This window comes from Tachyglossus aculeatus, chromosome X2, assembly GCF_015852505.1.
Source record: "Tachyglossus aculeatus isolate mTacAcu1 chromosome X2, mTacAcu1.pri, whole genome shotgun sequence".
In the NCBI taxonomy this organism is placed as follows: Eukaryota; Metazoa; Chordata; class Mammalia; order Monotremata; family Tachyglossidae; genus Tachyglossus; species Tachyglossus aculeatus.
This window is the reverse complement of record NC_052100.1, coordinates 5,079,886-5,092,414: the sequence shown is the minus strand read 5'-3', so window position 1 is coordinate 5,092,414 and position 12,529 is coordinate 5,079,886. Positions and strand designations below refer to the sequence as shown.

General features: G+C 52.5%; 1 protein-coding gene across 1 annotated transcript in view; it reads right to left on the bottom strand.

Moving 5' to 3' along the window:
- The window catches only part of NSD1 (nuclear receptor binding SET domain protein 1), a 90,213-nt gene that overhangs the window by 27,985 nt on the left and 49,699 nt on the right, over positions 1 to 12,529 (bottom strand). The window contains exons 8-14 of the mRNA XM_038771496.1: positions 11,001 to 11,110; positions 7,598 to 7,673; positions 5,345 to 5,463; positions 3,742 to 3,885; positions 3,233 to 3,356; positions 1,648 to 1,848; positions 392 to 571 (exon numbers count right to left, since the gene is read on the bottom strand). Of these exons, the coding sequence (XP_038627424.1) occupies positions 392 to 571; positions 1,648 to 1,848; positions 3,233 to 3,356; positions 3,742 to 3,885; positions 5,345 to 5,463; positions 7,598 to 7,673; positions 11,001 to 11,110 (954 nt within the window). The remainder of the gene's footprint in view (positions 1 to 391; positions 572 to 1,647; positions 1,849 to 3,232; positions 3,357 to 3,741; positions 3,886 to 5,344; positions 5,464 to 7,597; positions 7,674 to 11,000; positions 11,111 to 12,529) is intronic.

Below are 12,529 nucleotides of genomic sequence, written 5' to 3'. Positions count from 1 at the left end.
ATGATGGGGTCGCTCTTCCTCATCAACAATGGTATACACTGAACGCCTGCTGTGTGCAGAGCACTGTACTGAATGCTTGGGAGAGCTCGTCCCCAAGAAGGGAGGCCAGGCTGCTGTCTCCTCCTCCGGGAGGGGCCACTTTGCTACTAAAACAGCAGTTCCTGCTCCCTGGAGCTTCGAGGACTGGGAGGGGGGCCCATTCTCAAGGGCAGGACAGCGACACTCATCACACAATTGGAGAAGACACAGAGGAGGAGTGGGGCGACGGAGAAAAACGGAAATGGCACCAGGCCCACAGCTCGGAGCGGCGAAGGGTGGGGAACTAGAGAGGCAGGGCCGCCCGACAGAACAAACCACCCGATAACCGGTCGAAGATGCGGGGAGACCTTACCTTCCGAGCAGACGAAGCACCAGCTGACATTGACGTGCTCGTGGTTCCGGCAGCCCCGGCGCGGGGTGAAGTGGTTGGGACAGATGATGCTGTTGGAGGCCAGGACCACGGTCCCCGCGGCCAGGCAGAAATCGTTGGCGTGGTAGGCCACCGGGCAGCGGACACAGCGCATCAGGCGGCCTGGCGGGAAAGGAGACCAGCTCGCACGTGGAGACGGAAAACCCCCTCCCCACTGCAGCCCCACTATTGGGTGCCGGAGGGAAGGGGTCTCCTTTAGCAGCAGAACGGCCCGTCCCCAGTGCCCACTTCTCGTAGCTCCCACGGTCGGGCCCTCTGTTTTCCAGGGTTTCGAACAGCCGCGCTGATGGAAATGATTTCCGGGGGCTGAGATCGCAGCTTCGAATCTCTGCACCCGGTGGTGGCTCTGTGATCTGGGCAGGGGCACCGTCAACCACTGGAAAGGGTCGGGCACCAGCGGATCTCAGGTTCAAAGCGAGGGGCTGAGCGCTTCCGACCCTTTCCAGAACCCCCGGCGGGGTGGCCTTCTCTAGAAGCCTTTAAAACCGGGCCTTCGGAACGCACTGAGGTATCACCAGAGCCGGAGAGGATTTTAGGATCTGAGAGCCGGCCGGGTTGCCCACCTCCCTCCTGCCCGCCCATCGTGGGGTCTGGGAAGTCTGTCTTCCCAGCCCACACTGGGGAAGCATGCCGTGGCGGGGGGGAGATGGGAGACGTTTCCCGCCTTCGTTCTCCGGGGACCCTTTGGGGGAAAAATCCTTGTGCGGCTCTGGCGGCCGCCTCTTCCGTTTCATCTCTCTTCCCTTGATCTGAGGCGTTCGGAATCGTCAACCTCGGCCTCCTCAGCCCACTCCCTTCCCCTCAGCCCCCTCACAGGGGCTTGGCAAGTTCCCGCCTGGGGGGTTTAAGTGACTACAGGTGGGCTCAGCTTCTAAAAGGTCGATTCCCCTCAACAATCCGGTCTACCGGTTTGAGTTTTTCCACCTTCAAACTGGGCCGTCCGGGTGGGATGGGGCAGAGAACTGACCCCCGGACACATCAAGACACACGCCAGTATTTTCCTTCCGGCGATGGAAGCGGAACCCATCAGAGGCGGCCGCGATTCGCCGGTATTTCTCCTCAACCCGCCCTCCCGGGGCCGGGGCTTACGGATCCCGCCTCGGTGGCCAAAACCAACAACGCAGAGGGGCGGTGAGATTTCCCGTCAGATCGGAGAGCGGTCTGGGCCGGGGCCGTACCTTTGGAAGCCGAGTGGTTGGTTGGGTTGGCGGCGTGGCAGGTCATGCAGATGTGAAGGGAGCAGCGGAAGCCCTTGTTCTGCTGGACAGTGGGAGGGTACTTCTGGGCGCACGCTTCATGGTAATATTTGCCACACAATGGCAACAAGCACCGTTTCACGTTCTCCCCGCTGCCTTTGCAGACAAAACACGTGTGGACTCCTGGGGTAGGGGCAAAGGAAAAAAAAAAAAATCAATGGTATGTGTTGAGCACTTACTGTGTACAGAGCACTGTACTAAGCGCTTGTACTCAGCTCAATACACTTGGTAAGCGCCCACTAAGCACTTTTGCTTTTTTAATCGTATGTTATGTATTGGTTACTATATACCAGGCACTCTACTAAGCCTTGGGGTAGATACAAGCACTTTAGACAATGGAGTTAGTAGACGCGATCCCTGCCCACAGAGAGCTCATCTACTTTCAGCAGAGCACTGTACTAAGCGCTTGGGAGTGATGATTCAACAAGGCTGGGAGGCAGGATCCCTGCCCACAAGGAGCTGTCAGTCGAGAGAAGCAGCGTGGCCGAGTGGAAAGAGCCCAAGCCTGTGAGTCAGAGGGCCTGGGTTCTAATCCCAGGGCTGCCACTTATCTGCTGTGTGACCTTGGGTAGGTCACGCCACTTCTCTGGGCCTCAGTTCCTTCCTCTGTAAAATGGAGATTAACTCTTACTCCCTCCTACTTAGACCGTGAGCCCTATTTGGGACGGGGACTGTGTCGAACCGACTCGTATCTACCCCAGTGCTTACAACAGTGCTCGACACACAGTAAGTGCTTAACAAATACCATAATTATCATCAGAGGAAAAAACAAATGAATCTGAGGCAGATGGTAAAGGCAGGAAGAGATCCGCAGGCAAGGGAGAGGGATGGATGCATCACAAGCAACATGTGATTCAGGAACATGGGGCTGGCATTATAGAAACACAGCAGAGAGCGAGAGTGACTGGAATAGCAATATTTAATTATGGTGGTGGTACTTGTTAAGTGCTTACTAAGTGCCAAGCACTGGGGTAGACACAGGACCATCAGGTTCCACATGGGGCTCGAAGCCTAACTAGGAGGGAGAACAGATATTGAATCCCCAGAGAAGTGAGGTGACTTGCCCACGGTCACTTGGGAAGCAACAGGCAGGGATGACGTTAGAACTCACGTCCTCGGATTCCCAGGTCCGTGTTCTTTCCGCTGGGCCGGGCTTTATCGCTAGCGCTTAGAACAGTGCTTCGCACACAGGAAGCGCTCAATCGACACAACTGGATGAAAAGCTTGAAAATGAACCCCTACCACCTTGAAGGCTGGGGAAAGAGGAAGGCGGAAGATTCTCGAAGCCTTCCAGGAACGGACGGATGCCCCGCTGCCTCGAATGGCTTGGGGGGTGATGCTTGAAGGCAAAGTGAGTCGGGATGAGGGACCCCCCAAGAAACCATCTGGTCGGGGGCAGGCGAGGGCCGCTCGGAGGTCAGGGCTCTGCCGACATCTCATCCCGCCCCCTCCGACGCTTCGGAACCCGGGGTGGGGGCAGGCCAGGCCCGCCCCGTGCGCCTGGTACCTGTGCTACATTCGTTGCAGATGAATTTGCCTTGGGGCATCTCCGTCAGTCCGATGCACTGCAGGTGGAAAGCTCCACAGCACTGGGCCTCACACAGAAGCAGCTCGCCCAGTTTCTCGCAGATCTGGTTGGAGGAGGAGGAGGAAGAAAGCGTGCCTCAGGGCCTGGGAAAAGGCTCTCGAGGCCCCCAAGTTGATCCCGGCATCCCCAGGCGGGCTTGGGGCCTGCCGCTTTCTCGGGTGGCCGGCCCCGTTCGTCATTCCCGGCCTCCCACCCCAGCCCTCCAGGACTACAAGCCGGGCCCGTTGAGCCCACGCCATTCCAGAGTGCCAAAACGAATCAAACAACTGCATCGCCAGGCCCGGTCAACATCACCGGGTCTCCCTTGTGGGTGTCCCCCACCCCGGGAGGGCCGCTGACCAGAAACCGGGGGCTGGTCTCCTCTCGGTGATCCGCTTGAGGGAGCGATCCCCTCTGAGGGAGGTGTGGGGTGGTGGGGGGATTCCTACCTGACAGACGTTCTCCTTGAGGGCCGCTCCTCCTCCTCGCTCCGCCTGCATCTTTTTGGAGGCTGGCAGCCCGTGGTCGGGCTCCACCCCCTCCTCTAGGGGCTCCTTGGGGCTGGTTGCCATCCTGTGTGCAGGGAGCTCGCCCTGGAAAGGAGGGAAGAAGAAGAAGAAGAAAAAAAAACAAAAAACCCACCATTGGATCCCTGGCACTTCCTTTTTCTGCCCCCGCCCTGATGGGCCGCTATCTGCCCAGCTGGTGAGCACTTACAGATGTTCAGCCCATCACGCGGTCGTTGGGGGGGAGGGGGCACCATTACGTCTAACCCTGTTGTGATGGGGTGGGACCAGGGGGTCGCCACATGCCCTTGGCACTAACCGCTCTGAGCCCGTTCCATTTTAAGGGTTCACTAAGGGAGAGAAAACATTCTTAAATTCAAGCGGTTACTTAGTTTTCCCCTTCCAAACTCAGCACTGACCAATACACTCTGGGTCTTCAGAGGAGCCCTCTCTCGGGGAAGCCAGGTGACTTGTTGGGGAAAGAAATGATTTTTATTGGTTTTCTAGAGGTTTCTGGGAGGCAGGCACCCTTACTGGACTCCTGTGGACTCCTGTGGATGCCAGGAAAAGCCAAAACTCCTCATTCTTGGCACTTCTCCCAAACCAGAACGCAATGCCCGAGAAGCAGCTTGGCCTGGAGGACAGAGCCCAGGACTGGGAGTCAGGAGGACCTGGGCTCTAATTCCTCCTCTGCCATTCGTCTGCTCTGTGACCTTGGGCGAGTCGCTTCTCTGGGCCTCACGTCCCTCATCTGTAAGACGGAGACTGGTACTGTGAGCCCCATCTGCGACAGGGACTGTGTTCGACCTGATTAGCTTGTAACTACCCCAGCGCTTAGTACAGTGCCTGGCACAGAGTAAGTGCTTAAATACCATAAAAGAAAAAAAAAACCCAGCCTCACATGCAGAGGGCCCACGACTTTTTGAACGTTTGAAGAAAACAAAATGCACATTGCTTCCCTGGAACTGAGGGAAACAAAAAGCCTGCTGGTGCTTTCGTTTTGGGGCTGGCAACAGAGAAGTGAGGGATAAAGGCAAGGGAAGGCCGGAGCCTGGAGTCTAAAGGGTTTCCCTAGAACGTACATTCATCTCTATGTACGCTGACTAGGGGTGAGGGACGTTTCCGCTGAGCCTGTTGTACTCCCCAATGCTCCTAGTACAGTGCTCTGCACATAGTAAGCACTCAATAAATACCATCCATCGGTTGATAAACGAGAACCTCAACCATCAGGGTGTGAGTTTCGTCAGCAGCTGAAAGTTTCTTCCAACGATCTTGATCGCGTGAAGCCGAACTCACTGAACAAAGCAACCCCCACCCTAATCTTAGGGCTAATTAGCTATTCCCACCCCCAATCTCCCCTCGGCCATTCTGCGACAGCAGTTGACTTTTTTTGTTGTTGTTCTTCTTCTTCTTAACCTTCCCACTTTGGGCCTTGGTTGATTTTGTTTCATCTGGGCCCAGTCCAAACCCGAAATCGAGGAAAGGGGGCCGGGGGGAAGCAGTAGCTTGGACTTTGCCTTTTCGAGGCCCTAATGGCCCGCAGTACCTCGGAGTTTTGAGTCTCCCTTGACGTGTCCTCGTTTTTCTCTTTCTTACATTGCACTGTGGCTAGAGGGTGCCCCTGCCGCTTCCGTTTCCTCGGTTTCTCAAAGAGCTTGGCTGGCCCTGGAACGGGAGCGGAGAAACGTTTCATGTTAGCCGGAGAAAACGGATGCAACGACCCATCAGCCTGGGAGCACTTCAAGTTGGCAAAGGCAGTCTTCGCTTCCCCCCACACCATCACATAAAAATGGCGTGTGATTCTTATTTCTCTTCCGTCCCCGGGTGAGAGCCAACAGGGCTCATGCTCGAACTCTCCAACTATCCAGTAGGGCTCACGCTCGAACTATTACCTGCAGAATTCCCCCCTCCCTTGATCCCGTTCCTCGGCCCGATAAATTCATCCTCGGGGACGGTAAACTGGAGTCTCAGCAGGTTCCCGGGCCGAACTTTGTGGAAATCAGTTTTCCCAGGTCCCGCTACCTTCCTCTCTAGTCCTCCCAGGAATCACCACCATGGGTGGGCTACTGGTCAGTTGCTGAACCTGATGAAGTCCTTTGCCAATGCCAGGAAGAGCCTGTTTCCCCTCTTGCCTGATGTTCTCACCAGCACTTACAACAGTGCTTGCTTGACACACAGTAAGCGCTCAACAAGTACCACAATTAATCATTATCGGGGCAAATCAGGACATTCAACTAGCCGGGGGATAGAAGAGAAAAAGCCAGGGAGCTCCACAGGACCCAAAAGCTCTGAGCATTTGTCCTGGGAGCCTCTCAGCCTGGTTCAAGTGTGTTTCTAATTCTACATCAGTAGCACGGAAAGGGCAGAGGGAGAGGAGAGAGAACCTCTTTTGGAAACACCATTTATTTCCTCAAGGGAGAACTGGCCCTTCCGTGTTACTTCTGGCCTCTCTCATATATCTCTTCAAGAAAACGCTCAAGTGCAAATGAGGGTTAAAATTACAGCTTCCCTGGAATTCATTAAAAAATAAAAAAAAGAGGGAGAGAAGAGGATAACTTAAGACACTGGAACAGTATTTCACCACTCAAATAAGAACCGTGGTTTTGAGATCTCAATGAATTGAGAAGCTCCAGATAAGCCATGGGAGGAGGAGAGAGAGAGATGGCAGATGATACCACAGGTAGCTCTATCTGACTTCCTGCCGGGTCCAGGGCTCTGGACTCCTTGGAAAAGGAACCATCAGTAGAAAGGATTGAGGCAGCCCCCAACGATCACCCACCCTTTTGTACGAGCACCTCAAAGGGTTTTGTGGACGTACCTCGTCCCTCCGGCTCTGCGGTTGGGAGGGCGGGGAGCGAGAGGCCTTAGCGACAGGTCCGAACCATTTGGAAAGGCCGAATGGGGCTGAGGTCGAGGTCTGTCTCTGTCTCGCCAACTGCTATGGCCCGGTTCCCTTCTCCTCAGGCCTCTCTTCGGTCCTTCCCACGACTGCTTCTGGGGAGCACCTCGAGCCAGGGGCTAGACCCCTCCACAACACGAGCCTCACTGTCTGTGAGGTCACTTTTGGCCTGGATTGCCCCTGTCTATAAAGGTCTCCACCTCGGGGCTCTCAGCCTCATTTTGGGGGGGCTCGGGCAAGGAAAGGAAGTGGCTAGAGTTGTCGTCTGGGGAAAGCTAGAGGGTGACTGGAGGAGAGGATTCAGGGAAGGGCAGGGAGGCCTGCAGGGTTGTTGCTAAAAGCACTGTCAGGAGCTGGGGGTGTATGTGTGTGTGTCTGTACAGGGGAAGGTTTCCATTCAGCTCCCAAAAGTGCCAACCATGAAGAGATACATTTAAAAAAACAAAATACTGATACTGGACAGAAGGCCTGTTGCAATGGCTGGGTGAGAAGAGGAACAAATGTTTTTCCTCCCTTCTCGGCAGCCAACCCTTTAACACCTGTACGGAAATGCTCATGGGGCAAGTGAAATGACTGTTCTTGCGCAACAGACAGGGTCAGGAGGGCAAGTGGCATCTTGTGGAATAAAAAGAATGGGTGTGTAGCGGGGGGCGGGGAAACGTGGTGGGCACAGAGACGGAAGAGGCTCACAAGCTTAGACCATCTCCGAATTTCCCATTTTATTCCTTCCCCTTTAAAACTCTGACGAAACCAGTCAAGGGTCTTGAAAATTTGTCTCTTGACCAAACAGTGTTGAACCATCGGACACCTGTCAGGCCTGCCCTTTTATTTTTCTCTTAAAGCAAAAGACAAACGCACAAACAAAAAATTCCATTGGACGAATTTCACAATGAAACTTACCTTCACCAAGCTCCAAAGAGTGGGATGTGGGACAAGATTCAGAACGCTCCTTTTCCAAGGGGCCAGCGTCATAGCACTGTGTATAAGCAACAATAACAGGGTTTATCGAATGCCCGCGGTGGCTTCTAGGGGCCTGGTGGCCATGAACAACTTTCCCTTTCTCTTTTCCAATTGCCTGGATGATGGAGGTCCTCGACGGTCCCTTCCTATTAACTGGGTAGGAACCCCCCGTCCCCGGAGGACATGGCTGCTCTTTGAAACAAAGATAATTTTGGAGGAAGGGGGTGGAGGGAGGGAGGGGATGACCTCAGAAAAATGAAAGTAAATTCCCTCAATGCTAGTTAAAAGAGCCGATCCGCCCACTGCCACGGATACTGGGCTCCGTTCGCCAGCCTGGCCGTAACCGGTGCCGAACCGATGGGCAAAATGGCAGACCGGTTGCCTTCTCCCAATGGGATATGATCTGTGGGAATGGGCAGCAAAAGGAAACCAGATTCCTCTTTCCCCAGTAATTTGGGATGGCTCCTTCCTTCCCAAATCCCCATGGAAATGTTCTGGATTTGGCATTAATCAATCAATCAATGGCATTTATTGAGCGCTTACTATATTTGGGGCACTCTGCGATGTGCTTGGGAAAGTCCTATACAGCAGAATTAGGGGACATGGTCCCTGACCGCAACAAGCTTAAGGTCTAGACGGAGAGATGTTACTGTAAATGATTGATAACACATAGCGTCCCAAACTGGTTCTGGGGTAGGAAGCGAGCCAAGGGAACAGCAGCAGGGGGGACCCAGTTTAATATTAACAACCCTGAAAACGCCATTGGGTGGAGAAACGGACCCCGAGACAAGGCGGCTTTCCACTTTTGGTCTTTTACCTCCTATAGTCAAATCTCTCCCCCTTGTTTTCAATTTTTCATCACGGATACCACTAAGGGCCATTTGGGTGTTCTTCATTTAGAGAAGCAGCATGGCCTACTGGATAGAGCTTGGGCTTGGCAGTCAGAAAGACCTGGGTTCTAATCCTGGCTCTGAAGCTTGTCTGCTGTGTAACCTTGGGCAAGCCACTTCACTCCTCTGGGCCTCAGTTCCCTCATTTGTTACCTGGGGATTAAGATTATGAGCCCTATGTGGGACACGGACTGTGTCCAACCCGATCTGTTCCATCCATCCCAGCGCTTGGAACAGTGCCTGGCCCATAGTAGACACTTAACAAATGCCACAGTTATTATTTATCGTTATTTCCAAACTTCTCTATTGCTATTTGGGAGACATTAGGTTTCTCTTAGATTTTTTTTTGTTTTAAAGTGAAATACCGACAATATTGTTATCAACATAGTCACCAAACAGGACCTGGGGAGGATGATTGCTTGTGAACCTACACATGGGGGGGGGGGGGGGGGGGAGATAATCCCTACCCTTGAGGAGCTTCCAATCTAGTGGAGAAACTACACAACTTTAAATAATTCAGTTTCTGGACAGTAAATGCAGCCTGACGCTTTCCATAAAAATGATGGACCATCAGTATGGTGAACCCAAACGGTGATAGCCATAATTTGGCAGGTGATGGGGGGGGGCGTGGCTTTAAAAAAATGTGAGACTGTGGGGGTTTTTTTCCAGCCGATTCTACAGCCACGTTTCAACATGGTAAACCGAGGCAAGGCGTGCCTTTGACGACAGCTAAGTTACCGTTTTGCTCTGCAGATGGCGGGCGGGGAGATGAGACTGAAAAAGGCACCTGCCTCGTTCAGATTTGAAATCCTCGGCTGAAGACGTTTCGAGGAATAATGAGTCTTGTTTTGGTTTGGAAGCTGTGCGTCTTTGGATATCGAGGTGACGGAGGTCGGCAGAGAAAAACGTTGGCCTTTTTAGACCCAACCAGTTTTTAAATGCTTGAAAGTTACATTAGACCCGCTAAGGGAAAAACCACATCATACATCTACAAAGCCCTCAATTCCCCTACTCCTTCTCCCTTCTGCGCTGCCTGTATACTTGGATCTGATAATAACAACAATAATAATTGTGATTTGTTCAGTGCTTACTCTGTGCCAGACACGGTATTCAACATTCATTCAATCGTATTTACTGAGTGCTTACTGCATACAGAGCACTGTACAAAGTGCTTGGAAAGTACAGTACAGCAATAAAGAGAGACAATCCCTGCTCATAACGGGCTTAAAGTCTAGAGGGGGGAGACCGACATCAAGCGCTGGAGTAGACACAAGCATACGAGGGCTCGCCTCATACCCGACTGATATTAACTCTCCCCGTCCTTCAAAGCCTTATCGAAGGCCCATCTCCTCCAAGAGGCCTTCCCTGACAAAGCCCTCCTTTCCTCTTCTCCCACTCCCTTCTGCGCCACCCTGACTCGCTCTCTTTATTCATTCCCCCTCCCAGCCCCACAGCACTTACTTCCACATCTGTCATTTATTTCTTTCTATTACTGTCCATCTCCCCCTCAAGACTGTAAGCTCGTTGTGGGCCAGGAATGTGTCTGCTTACTGTTCTACTGTCCCAAGAGCTTAGTATAGTGCTGCGCACCCAGAAAGCACTCAAAAAATACTACTGATTTCCCAATATACCCGGGGAAGGGGCGGTTGGGCTTGCTGTGCTTTAAATGGATGACTGACTCCTCCCTCACCTACTGAAATCTGGCGCTTCAAGGCAGGGCTCTCTGTCCCCTTCTCTGCTGCTGCTTACCACATCTGTTTGTGTTCAGATTTTATGGGGGTGTTAACCTCGAACAAAGGTTAACACATTTTATATCTGCTACCCCAATTGATGGGTTTGAATTCTCTGGGAACGTTCTGGGCATGCGTGCCCGCGCTCACACGCAAAATCGGGGAATGGCAATAATCATAATCCTGATAATTACGGGAAGATGGCAGCAGAGCGGTTGGCCTCCAGAAGAATAATAATGATGATGATAATTGTGGTATTTGTTAAACACTTACTATGTGCAGGCACTGTACTAAGCACTGGGGTAGATACAAGCTAATAAGGTCAGACGAAATTCCTATCCCATATGGGACTCACAGTCTTTATCCCTGGTTTCCAGTTGAGGTAACTGAGGCACAGAGAAGTGCAATGACTGGCCCCAGGTCACAGAACAGACAAGTGGCAGAGCTGGGACTAGAACCCAGGTCCTTCTGCCATTCCAAAGCTGGGAGGGAAGGAGAGTGGGAAGTGATGGACATGGGAAAACCGGGTTAATTCGGGTGAAATCGCTTTTTGGGTGGGTACTTCCTAAATCACGAGACGCAGGTTCAGTCAAGCACTGGTCAGCAGATTCCATCAGCAGAGGTGTACGTTTTCTAGAGAAACGGTGTCCGAGGCCTCAGATTTTCTCCACTTGCTACCAGATGCTTTGGGGCGCTGAGGTTGTCGGACTGGGAACAACATACCTTTTTGGAAGGAATCAGGTTTCCTTTCTTTGGCATAAATCCGGGGTCCAAATCGTTGGATTCAAGGAGTTTTTTCGTTGGCTTCCTCTGACGTTTGCTCCCATAGTTCCCTGCAATAATACCTTGGATCATTACAAAGCATGGGATTTCTCTCCCAGCCAGCCTCTAGACGCTAATTCTCAACTGCTCCCTCCACCCTTCGCCGAACAGCTAACCATAGCATAAAGAGCCCGGGCGGCAGAAAACCTGGGTAGGAGGGCCGCTGTTTGAGCCGAAGCTCTGGGTGGCCAGAGACACGAGGAAGCAAAAGAGAAAACGGCACCGCGTGCAGCAGGCATGGTGGCTCGCCCCACATCATACGGCAGACAAGTGGCCCGCTAGGAGAAGGAGAGCGGCCGGAACCCGGAGGGATCTGGGTTCTAATCCTGGCTCCGCCGCTTGACTGTGCGGGACCCTGGGCAAGCCACTTCACTTCTCTGAGCCCCTGTGCTCTAAGCTGTAAAATGGGGATTAAGACAGGGAACCCCGGCGTGGGCCAGGAATGGTGTCTAACCTGATTAGCTTGTCTCTTACCCCAGCGCTTAGGACAGTGGTAAGCATTTAATGCGAACCACAGTTGTTAATCTTATTAAGTGGCGGAGCTGGATTAGAGCCCAGGTCCTCTGACTCTCTGGCCCCTGGCTCTATCCACTGGGCCAGACTGTGAGCCCACTGTTGGGTAGGGACTGTCTCTATATGTTGCCAATTTGTACTTCCCAAGTGCTTAGTAAAGTGCTCTGCACATAGTAAGCGCTCAATAAATACAATTGATGATGACTATATTCAAACTAATTAGCTTGCATCTACCCTAGATACCCTGTATCTATCTTAGAGAAGCAGCGTGGCTCAGTGGAAAGAGCCCAGGCTTTGGAGTCAGAGGTCATGGGTTCAAATCCCGGCTCCGCCACTTGTCAGCTGTGTGACTTTGGACAAGTCACTTCACTTCTCTGGGCCTCAGTTCCCTCATCTGTAAAATAGGGATTAAGACTGTGAGCCCCCAGTGGGGCAACCCGATAACCTTGTAACCTCCCCAGAGCTTAGAACAGTGCTTTGCACATAGTAAGCGCTTAATAAATGCCATCATTATTATTATTACCTCGGCTGTTAGTACAGTGCCTGTCTGAGAAGCAGCGTGGCTTAAGGGACACAGAACAGGCCTGGGAGTCAGCAGGATATGGGTTCTAATCCCAGCTCTGCCACTTGTCTGCAGTGAGACCTTGGGCAAGTCACTTCATTTCTCTGTGCCTCAGTTCCCTCATCTGTAAAGTACTATTAAGACTGTGAGCCCCATGTGGGACAGGGACTGCATCCAACCTGATTAGCTTGGATGATGATGATGGCATTTATTAAGCGCTTACTATGTGCAAAGCAGTGTTCTAAGCACTGGGGAGGTTACAAGGTGATCAGGTTGTCCCATGGATCTATCCCAGAGCCTGGAACATAGTAAACGCTTACAAATACCACAATGATGTTGATCATTATTACACAGT